The sequence below is a fragment of the Lutjanus erythropterus genome, chromosome 18 (genome assembly GCF_056507025.1).
Source record: "Lutjanus erythropterus isolate fLutEry1 chromosome 18, fLutEry1.hap2, whole genome shotgun sequence".
Classification (NCBI taxonomy): domain Eukaryota; kingdom Metazoa; phylum Chordata; class Actinopteri; order Lutjaniformes; family Lutjanidae; genus Lutjanus; species Lutjanus erythropterus.
In genome coordinates this window covers 34,036,180-34,054,360 of record NC_139334.1, presented here as the reverse complement: position 1 = coordinate 34,054,360, position 18,181 = coordinate 34,036,180, and the positions used below count along the sequence as shown (strand labels likewise).

Sequence of the window (18,181 nt, the reverse complement as noted above, 5' to 3'; positions counted from 1 at the left end):
ATCTGACACCATAGACCATCTTTGAGACAGAGGTTACCACCTCCATTCTTACACCTGATAACATGTGACTGAAATCCCACAATCCATACTTAGGCCACATGATGACAACTGAGCCACCTTTAGCTGCAGTTAGATGCAGTAAAAAGCTAAAAAAAAAAAAAAAGTGACTTCAAGTTAAGGTTATTTTGTGAGAAATTTAGACTAGAAATATGATTTTACCCATCAACTCTGTGTACCACTGTACCAGGGAGACAAACTGTGTCTCTCTCAGATTGATCGCTCCTTCTCCAGGTTGCTGAGTTTATAAATACTTTCAGTATTTTTCTCTGCAGCCTCCTGTTATAGACAGATCTCAAAAGAAATGCGTCATATGTACAGGATGTACAGAAAGGAGGGGAGTGTGTGTACCTTTGTTCTTTGTTCCTTTTGATATACTGTTGCCTCCCTGATTCATTTTTATTTAGCTATTATGTTGTATGTTATTTATATAATTCTAATATTTTGTGTCAATCCAAGAACACTTTTATGAATCCATACTTTATATTAATGTCCACCTGACCTCAGCAATCAATCTGTCATGTCTCTCTGTTCATATATGCTTTATTGTGCCTTGGGCTAAATATGCTTGTGTCTGTGTTATAGCTGAGGTTTGTTGTGTTCCTCTTCCTCTCTCAGATGGATACACCACTGACGACATCGAGTTCTACTGGCAGGGAGGAAGCAACAGAGGCTCGGTCACTGGGGTGGAGAACATCGAGCTGCCCCAGTTCTCCATTATAGACTACCAAACGCTCTCCAAGAAGGCCGTGTTCGCCACAGGTAACGCAGTCACACAGTGTCAGTTCACTCCTTTTGACCCGTGAATCATTTTGATTGATACAATGATACTATGATTGTTTCTGTGGCAAACGTATTAGTCTATTACTCGTACCGGTGTGTGCCTTCATGTTGTCTGATATGCACTGATATGAATTTTTTTTTAAAGGTCAGAATGCAGATTGTTTTTATTTTTATATATTTTAGGTTTAAAGCAGCATTTTATGTATATTTGATCCTTTTTCTTCATTCAAACATGACTATATATATCGATATAACACCTTGTGTCAAAATATCTTTTAAAAAACAGTCAACTACTGGATTAGAGGCGAGGAAATCATCACTCTTAATCTTAAATTGGTATAAATTTCCGCAGGTTTGACTCACGTTTACCAAAAAAGTCCAAGAAGTCTAACAAGTCATGAGTAAAAAATTGTGTTATTCATGATATCAAATGAAATAAATATATGAAAATAAGTGAATGAAGACAATGAAGATAAATCTTTCTCATGTCATTTGTTTGATATCATTTAAGATTTCTTTCTTCCTTTTTTTATGTCACAGCAGAGAACACGTTTATGGTGGAGTTCAATGAAAATGTTTTAAAAAAACAGTGACAAGTTAGTTACCCCTTATATTTTTCATAAATACCAGATTTCACACCACACAAATATTTAAAAATTATTTTTTTCTTACAAACTTTTTTACTGCATATTTGTCAATTACCCATATGTATAAAGAACCTGATATATCAATATCCTTGAAAATAATGGATGAAGTACTTGAAACTGCTCGACATTGCAGTTGCATTAGACATTTTTTTTTCTCAAAGCCTCTGTACACACACACACAGGTGTTTTGAGTTATTCTGGCTGATTAAAGTTCTGCTCAGGTTTAAGGTAAGTCTCAGCTTTGATGGGAATTTATTAGGTTACATTTCTCATCTACCAACAATAAAGGTGTGATTTATCCAGTCCTAACAGGTAATACAAAGCTAACAAGAGGCTCAAGAAGATGTCAATCAGTTGCAGTGAACACGCCCACGCAGTCCAGAGCACAGGTCCAATCAGTCAGGTTAACTGAAAACACCTGCCTGGATGTACCAAGGCTTTAAAGATTAATCGATTAATTAATCCTGTCACAGTCTTGTCACATGCAGTGCAACATGTGGAGCACATGGATGTACGTCCGACCTAGTCTTTCTTGTAACAATTATTTTCATTGAGCATAAATCTGATGATCATTTTCTCAATTAATCACTCACTTGTTTGGTCCCTAAAATGTTAGAAAATGCTGAAACATGTCGATCTGTGTTTCCCAAAGTCCAAGTTGATGTCCTCAAACGTCTTGATTTGTCCACAACTCAAAGATATTCAGTTTACTGTCAGAGAGGAGTAAAGAAACCAGGAAATGTTCACATTTAAGAAGCTGAAATCTGAGAATTTTAACTTTTTCTTCTTAAAAAAAAATACTCAATTAATCAATTGTCAGAATAGTTGGCTGATTGATTTAATGACTGATTAATTGTCGCAGCTCTAATAGGATGCCATGTCTACTTCCAGAAAGGTGTCACATTTTGAAAGATGAAACTTGTTTTCCTTCCATTTGTCTCCCTTCTGTAGAATTCTGTCAGGAAGCATTTGGTCGTTTATACCATAGTGAAACCTTCTATGAGCATGTATATAATCATGATTTAATATTATATAAGTGACCACAGCTGTAAGGTGCTAGAAAAGTCTGAAAATGCACCTTGAAAATGCAGGAAAAGTTTCTGAATTTGACTTCAGAAAAGGTGTTGGAACCCTTTCATTTTTCTTGCTCCCTTGTATTGGTATCAGCATCAGACTCAAAAATCCACTATCAGTCAGGCCCTAATGGTAAATTCAGCATAATGTATATTTGCACAGAACTAATTCCATCAGCACAATGGTACAGGACGGAGGCAGCAGCAAAATGAATGGAGCAAAATGGAGCTGGTGAATTTAACACATTTTTCCCCTGCAGAATGTGATTTACTTCAGTACAAATTTTGCTGCATTGCGTCTCCTTTATAAAATAAGAACACAAGAAATTCTTAGCACACTCTGAGTTATATATGGATGAGCATGAGCATTTACTACCAGAATATTTTATGGCTCAGAGTGCACTGGAACCAAAATAAAACAAGCACCAGCGAGCACACAAGAAGATTGTACCACTAAGACTTTCTAGCCAATATTGTATCTGGCTCCAGCCACTCCTTTTTTGTGCTTTTCCCCTCAAGAAGTGGATGAGCACAGCAGGGAAATGCTTGTGAGTGTTGTGTTCATGGCTGTCCTGAACATAGTTCACCGTGTTTTGCCACTTGGCCTCCATCACATCTGGACCTCCGTTAGGAGTGGAAGCTGCAGTCCCGTACAGATGTTTAATAATAGCTTGTCTCCACACTGTCAGGTCCTCACACTCCCTCTCATTTGCAGCAACATCTTAATACTTCCCTAGACCTGTTTCAGAACAGAGAAAAACTATTAAAAAAGAAAATGTAATTATAACAACAACCAGCCTAAACAAAACTCCCAACATCAAGATGCTCTTACAAACACGCCAGATGAAAGAGAAATGCTTTGCTCCTTTTAGACACAAGTCCCCCTGCACACACTCGACAGCCTAAAGACACGATGGGACACAATGCCTAAATGATAAGAAAAGAAGAAGATTTACTTTTAGCTCTGAATATTTTAAATGATTGATCACAGAGAATCTTATCCTCTGTACATCATATTCATCATAGTTAATATTTCTGTGATTTGTGGGACAACATTTTCCACGTTCTCATAAATATTTGAGTAAATATCTGCAGCCCTGCGTGGAACAATATGATTGCTTGTTGGACATCCCATCCTAGCATCATGGAACTTAACACAAGATTTTCTGTGGGAATTTTTGGGATGCCAAAAGAACATTTTTGAAGTCAGGTCTCGTCCAGTATCAGCCTGGGATTCTAATTCCTCCCAAAAGTGTTCAGAGGAGTCGAGGTCGGCTCATTCATGCTCAATGTCAGAAACGCATGATGACATGGACCAGGCCTTCTGTCCCTACTACGCGTTCATTTTGTCCACACGTTTTCTAAAAGCTCATGGATTCAGACAACACAAAGGGAACAGTGCAGAAGGAAGACCTGGGTAATGTTTAACCCTGAGTGCCGCCCCCTACTGGATGTACTGCTTAACGTCCATGCCAATGTGAAAGAACGCATGGAAATGCTTGGGCAGTGACAGTTACATTGTTTGAAATGCACTCATCTGTTTTTGTAGGTAGAGGGGGCATTTCTCTTTATGGACCATGCTTCGTGCACAGGGTTGCCACAAAGTTGGAACCACCCGGACAATAAAGTGTCTCCGTATCCTGTAGCATTAGGAAGACCCTTCACTGGAACAAATGACCCCAAAAAACAACCCCAGACCATTATCCCTCCTCCACCAAAATTTACAGTAGGCACTATGCATCCTAGTGGGTAGTGCTCTTCTTGCTAACCCAGATCCGTTCACTGGATTGCCAGAGAGTGAAGCATGATTCATCATTTCAAAGAGCATGTTTCCAGTGCTACACAGTCTAGTTGCAGTGTGCTTTACACACTTTGAATTGCACATTGTGATGGGCTTGTGTGCAGCTGCTTTGTCATTGGAATCCAGCTCCTGATGCACAGTTTGTGTGCTGATGTTGCTTCCAAGGACAAGTTGGGACTTTGTTTTGAGTGATGCAAAAAATGATGGGCGACTTTTACGTGATACGTGTTTCTGCACTCATCGGTTCCACCTACCGTTCTACCACCACGTGGCTGAGCTGTTGTTGCTCTTAGGAGTTAGCACATTGTAATAAAAACACTTTCAGCGGCCAGGGCAGATCTACTATGGCAGGAATTTCTCAAACTGACTTGTGGCAAAGGTGGCATCATTTGACATGCTATTTTTCTCTTTAGGACCCGTTCTAAATTTTAAATGTTTATCTATGAGGATTTCATGACTATGTGGGCTGCAGTGGAGTTGGCTCTCCTTTAGTGTTTGTCCCAGGCTCTGAGGTGGCTCAGACTCAGGTTATTCTAAAGCCTTATTTATGCTTGTGTGAGATGTCGCACAACCAACAAGCCGGCACAGAGACATTTATGCTCAAAGCGTTGTTCACTCCAGTATTTTCCAAAATGCCAAGGGGTGCACAGACAAAATATTCCACTGGAGGAACGTCATTATTCAACATGGCTGCTCCTGCTGACTGAAGCTTGTTGCTGCTAAGAAGAATTTATCCGCTTATAACTGTTAAAAATGACAAAGTCGGCACAAGATAAGATGTTCTTACTATTAATTACATGCAGAGAGACATCTCAGTGGAAAATACAGCCGTATTTTGTGGGCAATGCATCCAATCAACAAGAAAATGCATCCAAAGCAACATGTAGCAGCTAAAAAGCTTTATATTGTTATTAGGATGAGTTGGTAAGACCAAAGACACATAAAACAGACTGAATAGCTAAGGTGTACTGTTTGCACACCTGTCAATCAACAATGAAAATGAAATACAAATACAATACAAAGGAGCAGCTGTCTGTTTCATTCCCTTAAGTCTGGTACCCCGACCCTGATGCTTCAACTTTTTTTCCCATATGATGATCTAAATGAAGTTCCCAAAATACACAATTGCTCATGTAATCCAAAAATATTTTGTCTTAAATAAAATGATCCTGTCATCATATTTGTCAGTCATAAAATAGTCCTGTTGATCTCTGCCTCATGATCAAAACATACAGTCGAAGTTAATGTGAACAGCTGGTAAAAAGTGATAATATTTCTGTGGTTATAAATAAATTTATAATTGCATTTATAATAATTTAGATGAGGCTTCGAGAGTCTGGAAAGTTTTTTGCATAGATACTTTAAGTGTTTTAATTTTACTCTTAAAAGGCTGCAGGCTCTGTTTCATTATAATAATGATTTTTGAGGAGGGGACTCAACATAAAGTATATCACAGGTGTTTTGTGATCTATTTTGTTTGAGCACATGCAGTTTTAACACTATACTGTTTGTGTGTGTCTTTCTGTAGCTTTGACATAGTGTCCAGTCACTTCACAATGTCCTTAACATATGGTATTTGTATCATGCGATCCTGCTCGCCCAGTCTCCCTCCATGTTAAAATGAGAGGTGTGGCGTGCACCGGGGCTGACATGTTACAAAAATTTAGACGTGCACGACCAAGCAACATGACACCTTCGCACTTGCACCCAAGCTGACACAGGATATGACGTCATTTTTGTTGTGCGCCAGGTGCACTACAGTGAGCAAAAATCCAGCTTCACCCTCCTGTTACCCCAGGTCAAATCATCCAGTATAAATGTTCCTTGTAAAGATGGCAGCCTATGTTTTATTTAAGTCATGTCTAGCCCATTTCATCCATCCTGTACTTTGTCTTTCACAGGTTCTTATCCACGTCTGTCCCTGAGCTTTAAGCTGAAGAGGAACATCGGGTATTTCATCTTGCAAACCTATATGCCCTCCACCCTGATCACCATCTTGTCCTGGGTGTCCTTTTGGATCAACTATGATGCCTCGGCTGCCAGAGTAGCTTTAGGTCAGTGACTTTTCAAGTCTTTTATATATATACAAGGATCTATAATATGTCAGTGTTTGTCTGGCTGGTTGGCTGATCCATTAATTCAGTCCAGACAGAAATATCAAATATTAGATGGACTGTCTCTTTACAGACATCCATGGTCCCTGGGAAATTAATCCAAATAACTTTGGTCTGCAGTCTGTGATATGTCCAATACTTGTGATCAGTACTTTCAAAACTAATATCTCATTAGTATCTGCTGTACTTTGTCTTTTATACTGATTAGCAAAAGTTTGCTTGCTAACATGCCAGACTAAGATGGTGAACATGGTAAAGAAAAACACTGGATAAGGACACGCAGGGACTGGATTAAGTGCGGCAGACCTGGAGACCATCACTGCTCACAACATCTTCCAACCACCCAGCCAAGACCAAACACCACCACCAATGGTGAGACTGGCCCAGGAAGAGGGGGAAGAGAGATGAATAAGAACTAAGCTAACCCAGATTGCACCTTGCCAAAAGAAAGTGTTACCACTTTGATCTAGTGGTGGCAATAGATAAAAGTCAGGGGATCATGAAAATCATTAAGGAACATCCGGTAGCTCAGTTGGTAAAGTGTGCACCACATGTACTTAGAAAGCCGCAACACGACTAAAACAGAAAAAGAAAATGTCATGGTAATTGAATTGTTTTTAAAGCACAAAGTTGAAGGCTAGTCCTCACTGGAAATGATCACCAATCCATTTTAACAACCACAGACTGTACATGATGGTTGTTCTGTAATAAGGGCTAATGAAAGCCTTACTTTTTCTGCAGCTATGGTGTTCCCACAGTTTAGTCTCGCTAAAAGACTTCCTTCTAACTGTCCCCTTTCTTAACATCTGCTTGTCCACAGGTATAACCACGGTGCTGACCATGACCACCATCAATACCCACCTTCGAGAGACTCTACCCAAGATCCCCTATGTCAAGGCCATTGATATATACCTCATGGGTTGCTTTGTCTTCGTCTTTCTGGCCTTGTTGGAGTACGCCTTTGTCAACTACATCTTCTTCGGTCGAGGTCCTCACCTGCAGAAGAAGGTGGCAGAGAAGGCTGCCAAGTCCAACAACGAGAATAAAAGCAGACTGGAGAGCAACAAAGTGCAGGTGAGAAAGGAGATTTCAGCAGTTTTCATACTGTTTTGTTGATGACACCAAGCCAATTGGCTATCAGGTGTTGTTGGGTCATTGTTATATTACTGATTACTCTATAAGGCTTCCTGTTCTGCAGTATTTGTGGGCAAGTAAATCTTCTATATATTTATACTTACTACTATAATTCATTCAAATGCAATTCAAGTGCTCTTAAATCACTCTTAGATGCCACTTATGAACATATGAATCTGATCATATGAGTGCTTCTTGCATGAGGCCCACTGAGTGAGAGCTGTCTGACTGGCTGTTCAACCTGGCAAATCAGCAATCCACCAATTTAGTGGGTGTTTCCTTATGTTTCACATTCACAGGCATATTTGTGGTTAGTATTACAAGCATATGATTTCAGAGAGATTGGGGGTGGTGTGAAAATGGTAGCTTAGTCTGTTTTTGGCCTGTCTATGTTGTTTGATGCTCTTTGAAGAACAAATACTGTCTTCCAATTCTATTCACTCAAACACAGAACATATGTGAACATATGGCAGTCAGCTGACTGTCAGCCATGTGGTGTGCATGTCTGTGCACAATAATTAGTCTAGTCTGAGTGGTCTTGACCCATCATATTTGAATGGGCTGCATGCAGGTAAGTGGTTCATTTGGAAAGCAAAAGAGGAACCCACTGGATATCATCTGACAGTTTAGCTTTTTATTCACTTTTCTTTTCTTTTTTTTTTTTTTTTTTTTTTTACAGTTTATCTGCATTCTTATGCAGCAATCTGTTTATAGAGATTAGCCTCTAACTCTATTCTTGGATCTCCAGTTACTAATTAGACTGTAAACAGTGACAGTGGCTGGTGCATGGAAGAGGAAGTTTTGGCCTGGATATCGGGTATCCGAAGACACCAGAAGCCTTGAAACACTGGCCATTCATCTCTCTTAGTAAAAGGTCTTTGAGGTGGTGTGTCTGGTCCTTCAGGTAACAATTATGACCAAGTTCCTACACACCATAAATTCAAAAACCAAAGAATACCCAACTTTTAAGTGTTCATACCAGTGTAGTCAAAGGTAGGGTGAAAAGCTTGCCTCTCCAAATGAAAAATGAGAGGTAGTGTTAATTATGAACAAAAGAATGACGTTCAACAACCATGCCCACTGTAACCCGTCTGTATATTTGGCAAATCTCTGCATAAAGTGGACTTGATTGACAGATTGTTTCAGCAAGTTTCAAAACTTGTCAGAGGCAGGTGTGGGAGGACGGTGCTTTAGATGCCTTTCGACGATCGGACAAGCACTTCTTTTTAAGCGCACTGACACCTGCAGTTTTGTTCCACTTCTTCCACCTCTGTACCCGGTATTGTACTTTCCACATTCACCACTGTGCAAGGGTCTGCTAGGGATTGTGTGATGTAAATTTCGTCATCAGAGAGTGTACATGTAGACTCAATTTGTTGTGACTTCTTGGACTTGTCCACAGACTAGTCCATGTGGCCACTACACTGACTATGTGTGGAATGTGCCCTCCAAGTGGACTCCAGAAAGTAATATAAATAGAACTACTATGTGTCCATGGTGTCCACAACTGTCCATGTACACTGGGAGTATAATCAACACTTCAGTCATTGCTCTAAGGTGTTATGATATTTCCAACTCCTCTAAGAAAACTTTATATGATCTGTTAAAATTTGACTAAAAGAAAGATCTCTATGGGCAGTCCATGACATCATGTTCAAATTCCCAAACAGTGGACCTAAATAGGATACTGCTTGATGTTAGGAACCCAGCCTTTGACTTTGCTGCCTGTTTGTGTCCTGCAAATACAAATTGAATTTAGTGAAATCTGTGTCTTCCTTCCTCAGGTTGACGCTCATGGCAACATTCTCCTAACCAACCTAACCAGCGAGATGGGTGGAGCAGACATGATGGGTGCTCTCAATGACCCTCGGGCCACCATGTTCTCTTACGACAGCGCCAGCATACAGTACCGCAAGCCCATGACCAGCCGAGACCTGTACGGACGACCGGCCATCGACCGGCCGATGGGCCACAAGAAGGGCCGCTTGCGGAGGAGGGCCTCGCAGCTCAAAGTCAAGATCCCTGACCTCACGGATGTCAACGCCATAGACAAGTGGTCCCGTGTTGTCTTCCCTATTGCATTCACCTTCTTCAACCTGGTCTACTGGCTTTACTACGTCCACTAGGGTGGCAGTTGCGAGCCTGTGTGGCTTCACCGCTGCTCATGATTTGTTAGAAAAGCTACCTAAGTCTTGTACAGCGATGAGGAGCGTTCAGTTGGTTTGTATAAATCCTGTTTTGGAATGAGTAGAACTGGATGTCTTTTCAATGTAAATACAATTTAATATATAATATATAAATATATATATATAAAACAGAGGTATAATTTATTAAAGATCCTATCACTTTTGCTGTACTCATCCATACAAAATAGATATAGATAAAAAATAATATGGAAATAAAGACACAGTAAAGGTATGATATTGTATGGTATTTGTCCAAACTTGCCAAAAAGTCTTTGGTGAGTCCAACATTAAGGGCAATGAATTTCATTGTATCTTTTTTTCTTACCTTCTGTTATCACACTTTTTGCATGTGGATGAAACACAACTTTTATTTGCTTATAAGGTCAAAAAACAATAGAAAAGGAAGCCCAGTGCAAAACAAGTAGATAACTAAAACCATTTTTACATGATCTTGTGACTGAAGCTCATCCAGCTAATCAACAGAGGACATTTGGTTGAATTCCATCATACTAAGGTTGTCAGTCCTTATTTGGTTTAAGCTCAATGCTCTGATTGGGGCAATTTTTGCAGAGTTAGACAATATCATTGTGTTGAAATCCTTTTGCACTGAAACCAAACTCAGTTTCCTTTCATATCTGTACAAAAAAAAAAAAAAAAAAAAAGCTTTGCATGGCTCTACTGAGCCACTCTGTATTATAATCATTATACTGTATGCTTTCGAACAATCATTGCATTTAAGGTAAGTACAGGACCGATGTTAATTGGAACTCCACTAATTTCTCAAAAACAATGTAGTCAAATTTGTACCTATGATATTCTCACAATGTCTGTGAGCATGTACAATGTAATTTTCTTTAAAAGAAATCAGGTAAAGACTGACCAATGATGTCACCACGCTTTCAAAATCACATGAAAATTTTCAAGCCCTGATAAAACACGCTGCTGGTGCTGAAACACCTGCTGTTACAGATTATTGAACGTTTTTGTCAGATACCTGAAGTTATACTGTATAAAAGTTGCAATTGCATAGAGCTTCTTCCACCTTAGTGTGTTAAATGAAAGAGCAAATGATAGGTCAATGTTACTCTGATGTATCTTTCAGTAAATTGTCTTTCAGTTCATCATCAGGGCTTATGTAGTCAGGGCTGGGGATCGGTCGTAAGACCCAATTTCAAGTTTCTCCAGTTACGATACCACAGTCAGGTTCAAAATATATTTCTGAAGACACACTAGTGGTGAGGACAGCAAGAGCAGGTGTTACCATCACACAAAGTGTATGCAGTAGCCAGCCCAGTGTCGCTAGAAATTACGACCATATTAGACAGTTCCTCACCTCATAAATTATGTTCAGTGTCATTGCGGGAATTAGTGTGTCCTTTACAGAATATAGTGAGGTGGTATGGAGGACAGGGACATGGATAGCCAGGAGATTGGACTTGTCTTCTGTCACAGACCTGCAATTAACATTTGTCTTTTTATCAACTCTAAGATGTCTTCCTAACCTTTACAGAGCGTTTTAGTTGCACAACCCTAACCACTTTAGCCATAGTTTATTTGCCATAACAAAAATCTTGCCCAAATATTTAACATACCATAGTTGCCAAGTGCAAAATTTGCAGAGTTGAGCATATTCTACCCACCCTCGCCCACCCCCCTTATTTACTGTTTTTAGGTTGGATGACCTTGGCAAAAAGAAATGGCAGAAAAGACTTTAATGGAAGGAAGGATGATGGTAATGTAACACATTAACACAGCTGCATGACCACCCATGAATGGGCCTTGTGCTTTAGCTGAATGGATACTATAGCTGACTGTGTTACAAGAGGTCCTTGGTTTGATTGTAAAGTTTTGTCCTTTGGCTCTTCAGGGTGAGCTCTAACCAAGCTAGGCTGTTACATTGGTGGCAGTGTTTGGGTCTCTCTGATGCTGTCACAGAGGTCTCCCCAGTTGAGTCTTGCACATGGATGTGCTTTTAGCGGGCAGGACTTATGTAACACACTAATACAGCTGCATGACTGTGTCACGAGAGGTCCTTGGTTTGATTCCCCATCTTGAAGTTTCATCCTTTGGGTGAGCTCTAACCCAGCTTTGATGTTACATCAACTTTTCCAAATTTGGCAAATGACTTGAATTGAGGCTAAGTCATTCTGGTCTCAAAGGAAAAAAAGGGGGGGTCATGGAGACAGAGTACAAGACTAACATATCAGTCAACATTGCTGCTTTTCCCCTTTTTCTTTAATCTAACCCTGTCTGTCCTTTTTCAGAGCTTTCTAAAGTTGCCCTTGAAACGAGGAGGATGCAAACCTGGTAGATATTGTTGATCTGACATTAGGCATTAGGCTTGATGTAGATGCGTAGCTAGTTAGTTAGAGTTTTGCTAACATGAGCTAACTTAAGACATGACTGCATAATGTGTCCTTGAAGACTGTGTCACCAATGTAATGTGACTTTACATAGGCTAGTAATATTACCTTTGAACAGATGTAGATGTCCCTGGTGATGATGTTGATGTTCAGCTGGTGAGGTTGGACTAAGCCTGAACCACTCTTTACATTGGACTAAACTTGTTTTTGGTCCGAGGAACGGGATAAAGGCAACACCTTCCACATGGGCAGGGTATCGAGATTCACCCTTACAGCTCCACAAGCCACGTCTTTGAACCATCTTTACGTCTCGGTTTTCTGTTCAGCACAGACAAACCAGTACATTGCATATCTTAGTGCATGAAGGTCCTTTTGGGAACCAAGCTTTCCCAGCTGTTAATGGAGCACAGAGCCAAAAGGGGTGGGACTAAGGATGAGCCAATTGTTCAATATTGACATGTCCTATATTGCATTACATTAAAGACTTAGGAAGACTTTGCTTTATTACAGTTTTGAAAAACCAAAGTGAAGCAAAGGTAGTGCATACTTTTTATTTTCTCTGCTGCACTTGGGTCTCTATTGCAAATGTGATATTGACCTCAATGAGATAAGCTGGTTAAGTAAAGATTATATAATGGCTGTTGACTGTGCAAGAAAGGTACAAACATTCTGCACAGTGATATTTTTTTCTGGACAGAGAGGGCTTTCCTGTTCCTGCATATTCTGTGGCAATCCATGAAAATTTCTATCTAGCATTATGTGATGAGGACATCTCTTTCACTTTTCTGTGATCTGCTGATTCTCCAAGTCTGTAGAACCCAACTAGAGGGATGAAGAGCAACCTTCCAAAAGATACTGTGCCTTTAGTTGGTATTTTGATGATGGTAGTGGTCCAAAATCTCCCATAGGTGTTCATATAGGCTTGTGACTGTGAAGGCCATAACATATAATTCACATCATTTTCTTCAAAGTGTTCAGTGATCTGAACGGAAACATTAGCCTACATTCTTTATGTTCCCCTGCTCTTTTATTCTGCTCTTTCCTTGCCTATACATTTATTGGCACAAAGCTTTTATTATATAAGCTGAGGCAGGCCTACAGCACAGATTTCCTGGATGGGACTTTTGTAATGTGCACTCAGTGACCAGAAAATTAGAAACCATTCACTGCAAGTGCCATGTTGGCACTGATAACAGCTGCCAGCTGTAGCATGACTGATCCATGTCTCTGTGGCGTGTGGGTTAATGGATGGATCTGTGTTCTATGAATGACGCATTTATGTTCATTCTGAAGGTGTTGGCAGGATTGATTGAATGACCTGACCTGTTGTGACCAGGTCATTCCAACTCCGACAGTTCCTGGACATACTTTGACATGACGAGGAACATTATTTCGTTGCGAGTGTCCATCGAGATGAATCCAGTTTTCTGCCATGTCCAGGTCCTCTTATGATTTGGTGCTGGTATCAAAGTGCTGATCTATAGGTCACCCAGTGTAAGTCAGTAATTAATAGCTGCAAAACCACTATCACCTCACCCACAGGCATGTACGGTTCTGACCAAACTGACTGTGCCATCCCACTCCAAGTCATCATCTACAGTGCATCATGCCTTCACTTTCAAGCCAATCCTATCGTTAGATTAAAAAAATATGAGGACTAAACAGTTACGTTTAAGTCAACTAAAGCACCTAGTAAAGGTTAGGTAAAGATTGTGTTTATAGTTAATTAAAAAGCAATCTATAAATGTGTGAAAGTTGAGCACACTATGTGCCCATCCACCATCCTAGCTCTACAATTTGCAGCATACTTCCCTGTACTGACACTGGACTTGAAATTGGGTTTAAATCGTGAGGTGCAAAACTGTCCAATATGGGCACAGTTTTAGTGATAATGAGCTGCTCTTAGCCCAAAGTACTTTCAGCAGTTGACCACTGTCAGGAGAGCCGTCCTGTGCATTTGTCAGACCCTCATACAGATTGAACATTGGCTTGGTTGCACCAACAAGGGTAAATTTTTAGACCAGATTAAATCATGCTTTAATTTAAAATTATGATGCATGAAACTTTAGAGCCAGTTCAAAATTAAGAGATTATATTTAAACCTCTCCACCAAACTCTAAACCTGCTGCCTTTTTGAGATGGACTGAGACATTTAAGAGACACACTCAGTACAGTTGGGTGTGCATCTTTTGCATCTCTTCTTTATTTCACCCCAGTTGATCCACGGTCTGCTAGTTGCTGCCAGGTAGTTTTTTCTTTACCTAACTGGTCCATTTTTAATCCTTTATTATTTGACCATATGGCTCCATTAATTTGCCAACAAGTTTTGCTTCAAGGAAGAGGAATTAGAGCTTCTCTGCCAAGCCATCAATGAGAAAGCTACCTTTTTAACTAGCTAGCATACAATACAGCATTTTAATGTTTTGGCTGGCAAACAAACAGTGTAATGTTTTATTAACTTTTTAGCAAGCTAGCAACCAATGTAACGTTGTGTTAACTTTTTAGCTGTCTGGCAAACATTGAAACAGTCTGTTAAATTTATTTAGCTGTAAAAAATGTAACATTTTGTTGAGGAATAGGCTGAGCAGCCAAAAGTTAACTGTTCTATTCTTACTTCTATACTTGCTATGTACCGACAGCACTCTCTAAATCCTTGTTTTGCTCAACTAAGCTTACATTAAAGGAGCAATATGTATCCATTGTCCTTTCAAAAATGAGTACAGCAGTCCAAAGAGTGAGTTGGAGCCATAGTCTGTCAAGTTAAGTTAAGTCTGTTATCCTGAAAACAAAAGCCCACTGCTCTGAAATAACACACTCTGGTTGATGAGTAAAGTAGCAGCCTGTCTCACTGTCTGCCAAACTCCATTAACATTTTGCTCAAATTAACAGTTACGAGCATCTACGCCTCCTACAATGTTGAGAGATGATTTGTTACAACTCATAAACAGACACTTACTTATTCAGCTAAAATTCTGCATTAATTTGAACTCCAGTTAATGTGAAACAGACATAAAAAATTCCAGTCTGGGAAGGAAATTTTAAAGGGGGACACCATGGCTGTAGCGTTCATGTCAAGTGAAGTGATTATTTCAGCTTAACTTACTCAGACATTTCTGATGATTTATTTCAGTAAATAAATTACAGATTTCTCCTTTAAATTATTGTATGTTGGTGCAACCCAGTCATTTTTTTTTCCTTTTCTGACCAGAGTCACTTATCTCCCACATTTTGCTCATCTTCATAGACGTTAAGAGGGTCTGTCCCAGCAAAGGTTTCTGTGTCTTCTGGTTCTCTCACTGCTTTAATGAAGCCCATAAATTGAGTGATAAATTAGAGTTGCTGGCATTGAGACATATGGTTGTGTGCTGTATTTTGTATTTTGGTCACTGAGTGTGTTTGTACGCTGTTGGATGTGAATGTTCTCGTAATTCCAGTTTATTACAACTTGGACCTTATTTTCACAGCTTTGGCCATCATTTCTATCCGGACGTTGTGCTAAATTCATTGCTGCGATCTGTGAACACAGCAACAAACTGAGACGGGTCAGGAAACACAAGAAGACAGAATTTAAACAAACTAACTGTTATTCAGATTATGACATGAGATGAGATGAGATGGGGGACAAAATCAAGTGGGTATTTCCCAAAGCTACTCTTTCAAACCTGTCTTTCCCATACTAGTACTGATAGAAAGTATGGCCAAAAATAATAATTAGATACAACATCTAACTGGTAAAAGTTTTTTTCTTCCTCAAAATGTTGCAGTAGAGTAAAGGCAACTTAATGTTTAAGGACAAATGTGGACTGCTTGTCTTATCAGGGCTTTAAACAAAAAAACTACAAAACCAGACAGGACACAATAGTAGCAGTGTGCTCTTTCCTCATGGCTGAATATTGTGCCTTTACCAAGAATCTCAATATTTTCACAGGGTTTAACTTAACTTCTATCTAGTGAGTAGGATTTAAAAACAGATCATCTTGTACTTTTTTTAGATTAAGAAGAACACGGAGAACCAGAAACAGAAGCGGACTCTTTAAGATCTTTTCTGAGGCTCTAAAGTACAGTACCATTATCTAAGCGTAGATTGTAGTAAGACATTCCAGCATTACGATGACAATCTTTTGAACTCAATGCTGAAAAAAAATCTCCTGCGAGGCAGGGCTCCACACTGTCAGTGGTGCTGCTCCTGGGTAAAGAGCGGCGCAGATGGACGGACGGACAGGAGGTGAAAAAAAAAAAAAAAAAGGAAAAAAAAAGAAAACTACTTGGCTTTCTTCACAACAAAGGACGGAGAGCAGATGGACACATGTTTTCTGTGGACGGACGAGCTAATGGACGGCCTGAACAACTGGTTTGCCCACAGGCTGTGGAAGAGGGAAGACGTGTACTGGACTCTTATTGTGTAAAATTACTGTACAATTTTTCTCTCATGCTCTATATGTGCTCTCAAGTGGAATGGGGTGTGGGTCTGTTTGCGTGAGTGTGTCTTTCTGCTTGTTTACAGGCCAACACAAGACACTGCAGGAATGGTTGTGTGGATGTTTGTGTGCGTGTGTGAGAGACGGGGGAGCATATGGATGCATGCGATAGGGAGAAAACACAAAAATACAATTTATTTGTGTCAACTTATAGAGACTTCAAAGAATAGAGTTTAAATAAAATTGCTGACATCTCTACCAACTACATAGAACGTGTATTTTTGCTGGTTTATCAGAAACATGTTAAAGCCTAAACTCAGCGAGGAGGAGGGCTGAGCTTGATAAGAGGGGTCCAACAACGCCAACAACAGCCATGATCGTAGGTACGGAAGATAATTAAGGCCAGCTATAAGAGGAAAACATTTTATTTGTTTATTTATTTATCGCTTACTGAGAATAAAGTCAAAATGTAAAGAAAGAAACTGAAACACCATTTTGATTTCTCTGTATTTTAAATTTATTCTCAACATTTCGACTTCATTCTCAAAATGCACACACACACACACACACACACACGTATATATATTGGCACTAATATGAAAGGGTTATCTTTCTTCTAGACATTTTAACTTTAGTTTCAATATTTCAACTTTATTCCCAACGTTTTGAATTTATTCTCAAAATGAAAAAACAATCTTATCTAAAGTTCTATTTATTGTTAGTGTTTTTTTCTTTATTATCAACATTTTGACTTTAATTCTTGAAATGCAAAAAAAAAAAAAAAAAAAACAGAGAAAAAAAGAAAAAAAATCTTTGTATGCCTGGCACTAAGACTGAAAGACAGAATGACAGAAAATCTTCCTCCTCTGGTTTATTTTTTATGACTGGCACTAATACTGAAATTGTGACTTTGTCAACATTTCGACTTTATTCTCAAAATGCAAAAAGCAACAAAAAATATCAAAACAACATTTCATTTATTTCTTTGCATGCCTGACACTAATATTGAAAGGTTTCCTTGATTCTTCCGTCTTCACTTTGACTTTGAGAAAAAAAAAGAAAAATCTCATTCCTCTGGTTCCTTTTTTGGTCTGACACTAATGCTGAAAATCAGCTGTGTTGAATTTTCCATCTGATGTCTACATTTAATAAAAAATGTAACCACTAGGAGGTTGGCCTGTTACAAGGTATAATGGCCATGAGTTTGATTTTAAAAATATCTTAAAATATTTTCTCAGCATAATTGAAGAGTAAATACAGTTTTGTTCTGTTAAATTTTTGTTTAATTGAAAATTAAATGTGAAAGTAAATAAGTACGGGAATGAAAACAAAGGAAAATAAATACAGAAGCAAACGAAAGCAAAAATATCAATTTATGCCACATTTTACAAATCGTCACTGTTGGGCAGAAACCTTCTATGTCCTTGTGTGTGTTACTTTTCATGAAGTGAGAAAAACACTCTCTGGTCAGTGTCAGTAGCTCTTTTTAATACTTTCCAGTGGTTAAATATTTGTAAAACTCACAGACAGATGTAAAGGTGATCAATAGCACTGATTTATGGGGGAAAAAAGTCAAAATGGAGATGACAATACTTTAAAAAAATA

At 39.1% G+C, this 18,181-nt stretch overlaps 1 protein-coding gene across 1 annotated transcript in view; it reads left to right on the top strand.

Annotated features, from left to right (window-relative positions):
* Window positions 1-9,861, top strand: part of gabrb1 (gamma-aminobutyric acid type A receptor subunit beta1) — a 97,204-nt gene extending 87,343 nt beyond the window's left edge. The window contains exons 6-9 of the mRNA XM_084741961.1: window positions 676-819; window positions 6,263-6,415; window positions 7,296-7,549; window positions 9,394-9,861. Of these exons, the coding sequence (XP_084598087.1) occupies window positions 676-819; window positions 6,263-6,415; window positions 7,296-7,549; window positions 9,394-9,735 (893 nt within the window). The 3' untranslated portion in view covers window positions 9,736-9,861. The remainder of the gene's footprint in view (window positions 1-675; window positions 820-6,262; window positions 6,416-7,295; window positions 7,550-9,393) is intronic.
* Window positions 9,862-18,181: the final 8,320 nt, after the last annotated feature.